Source organism: Colobus angolensis, unplaced genomic scaffold (assembly GCF_000951035.1).
Source record: "Colobus angolensis palliatus isolate OR3802 unplaced genomic scaffold, Cang.pa_1.0 Scaffold190, whole genome shotgun sequence".
In the NCBI taxonomy this organism is placed as follows: Eukaryota; Metazoa; Chordata; class Mammalia; order Primates; family Cercopithecidae; genus Colobus; species Colobus angolensis.
The window spans coordinates 1,055,208-1,057,618 of NW_012115044.1; the positions used below are offsets into that span (position 1 = coordinate 1,055,208).

A 2,411-nucleotide genomic window follows, 5' to 3' on the forward strand; every position below is an offset into this window, starting at 1 on the left:
GAGACTGTCTCAAAAAAAAAAAAAAAGGAAAATAAAATACTTTGACTTCCATTATCTACTCAAATTATAAGGGAGAAGAATCCTTTAAACAGTAATTCTGATGCCTTAGTACAAAATAAAACAACTGTATGTTGGCCCTCCATCTATGTCCTTGTTGATCTAAGAAGAGGGATGCTGTAGGGTAACCAAGATAGAATTTTTTTTTTCCTTTTTTTTTTAACTTTTATTTTTGTTTCAGGGGTACATGTAAACATTGTTACATAGGTAAATTTGTGTCATGGGGTTTTGTTGTACAGATTATTTCATCACCAAGGTATTAAGCCTAGTATCCAATAGTTATCTTTTCTCCTTCTCTCCCTCCTTTCACCCTCCACCCCCAAGTAGACCCCAGTGTCTGTTCCCTTCTTTGTGTCCATGTGTTCTCATCATTTAGCTCCCACTTATAAGTGAGAACATGTGGTATTTGATTTTCTGTTCCTGCGTTAGTTTGCTGAGGACAGTGGCCTCCAGTTCCATCTGTGTTCCTGCAAAAGACATGACCTCATTATTTTTTATGGCTGCATGATACCCCATGTTATATATGTGCCGCATTTTCTTTATCCAGTCTGTCATTGATGGACATTTAGGTTAACTGCATGTCTTTGCTATTGTGAATAGTGCTGCAGTGTACATTTGCATGCATGTGTCCTTATGGTGGAATGATTTATATTGCTCTGGGTATATGCCCAGTAATGGGATTGCTGGGTCGAACGGTAGTTTTGCTTTTAGCTCAAAGACAGAATGTTACTAATATATATTCTCGTGAACTAGGAGATTTAAATCTTTAATTCTATATCTAACTCAGTCTAGTAAACACTAGATATTAAAATTGTATAGGGCCCTAGACTGTGCTTTTGGGATACAAACATGAATTGGGATACTCTAGTCAGACAAATACAGAATGGTGTAATAAGTGCTATCATTTCTATAAAGAAATAAGTACAAATTGATGTAAAAGCATAGAGGAGTGAGTGATCGATTATGCCCAGGAAGTTTGGAGATTAATATGTGAACTCAGTGTCTCAATGGACACATAGTATTTTGCCAGGCAAAGAAGTAGAAGTTCCAACACCTAGAAATAATAAATACTTGTGGTGATGGATACTCAAATACTCTGACATGATTATTGCACTTGCTCTATATGTAAGATGTCTCACATGTACCCCATAAAAGTATACAAATATGTATCAATAAAAAAGTGTTCAAAAAAAAAGAAATATGGGACTGTCAGTCAAAAGGAACAGTGTGATCAAAGTCCGGTGTATTCAGGAACAGCAAGGGTTGGGTAGGGGTGGGGCAGGTAAGATAGGGGAGAACAGAAGATGGTTAGAAAAGTATAACAAATAATTCTTGGGGGCTAGCTCAAAAGTTGTCTTATATGACCACTGAAGGATTCTCTGTAAGCTATAAGATCCTATTACCCACCATGTCTGGATATTGAATTGTCACCATCTCTGCAGTTGTAAAGAATTATTGCTTTATCATTTTAATTATTTTATTTTTATTTGCATTTTACTCTTGCTGATTCCTCATCATTTTGCTCCATGGCAGTCTGTGTCTGTGTGGAGTGTTGCAGGACGAGTGGAAATGACTGTTTCCAAGTTCATGGCAATTCAGCAGGCCCTTCAGCCAGATTGGTTCCAGTGCCTCTCTGATGGAGAAGTGTCTTGTAAGGAAGCAGCTTCCATAAAAAGGGTCAGAAAGTCTGTTGACCGATCACTTCTTTTCTTGGATAACTGTCTGCGGCTGCAGGAAGAGTCAGAGGTAATTCTGTACCACTAACTACTCCTTTCTCTTGACACTCTTGCCTCCCTTACATTCTGTGACACCACCTTTTCTGTTCCTCCTACTGCTGTGCTCCTCGCTCTTTGTCTATTTTACTCTCTATTTTTATTTGCTTTTTGAACCCTAAGTATTATTGTTCTCTAGGATTCTATCTTAGGTTTCTTTTTTCGTCCTATTCTATATGTTATTCCTGGGCAGCCTTCCCTTAGTTTTAATTGCTGAATAATTCTAAAAGTATATGAACTATCAAGATCATTCTTCTTAGCTTCAGAATTACATAATTACTGGGCTATAGGTAGGTTATGTCACTAGAATATTTCTCATACTCAGACGTGACCGGACTCATCGTCTTATCTCCACAAGCCTGTTCTTCCTTTTGCTCTTCCTCAATACTTTATCTCCATTTATGGCATCCACCAAGCTCCTCAGCCCAGAAATTTGAGCTTTTCTTTTTCTTTTTTGAGTCTCACTCTGTTGCCCAGGCTGGAGCGCAGTGGTGCGATCTCAGCTCACTGCATCCTCTGCCTCCCAGGTTCAAGGGATTCTCCAGCCTCAGCCTCCCACATAGCTGGTATTGCAGGCATGCA

At 38.7% G+C, this 2,411-nt stretch overlaps 1 protein-coding gene across 3 annotated transcripts in view; it reads left to right on the forward strand.

The window, feature by feature from the left end:
* QTRTD1 (queuine tRNA-ribosyltransferase domain containing 1) overlaps window positions 1–2,411 on the forward strand; it is an 80,975-nt gene that overhangs the window by 58,639 nt on the left and 19,925 nt on the right. For all 3 annotated transcript variants that reach the window (XM_011940586.1, XM_011940587.1, XM_011940588.1), the window contains one exon: window positions 1,591–1,803. In XM_011940586.1, the coding sequence (XP_011795976.1) occupies window positions 1,591–1,803 (213 nt within the window). The remainder of the gene's footprint in view (window positions 1–1,590; window positions 1,804–2,411) is intronic.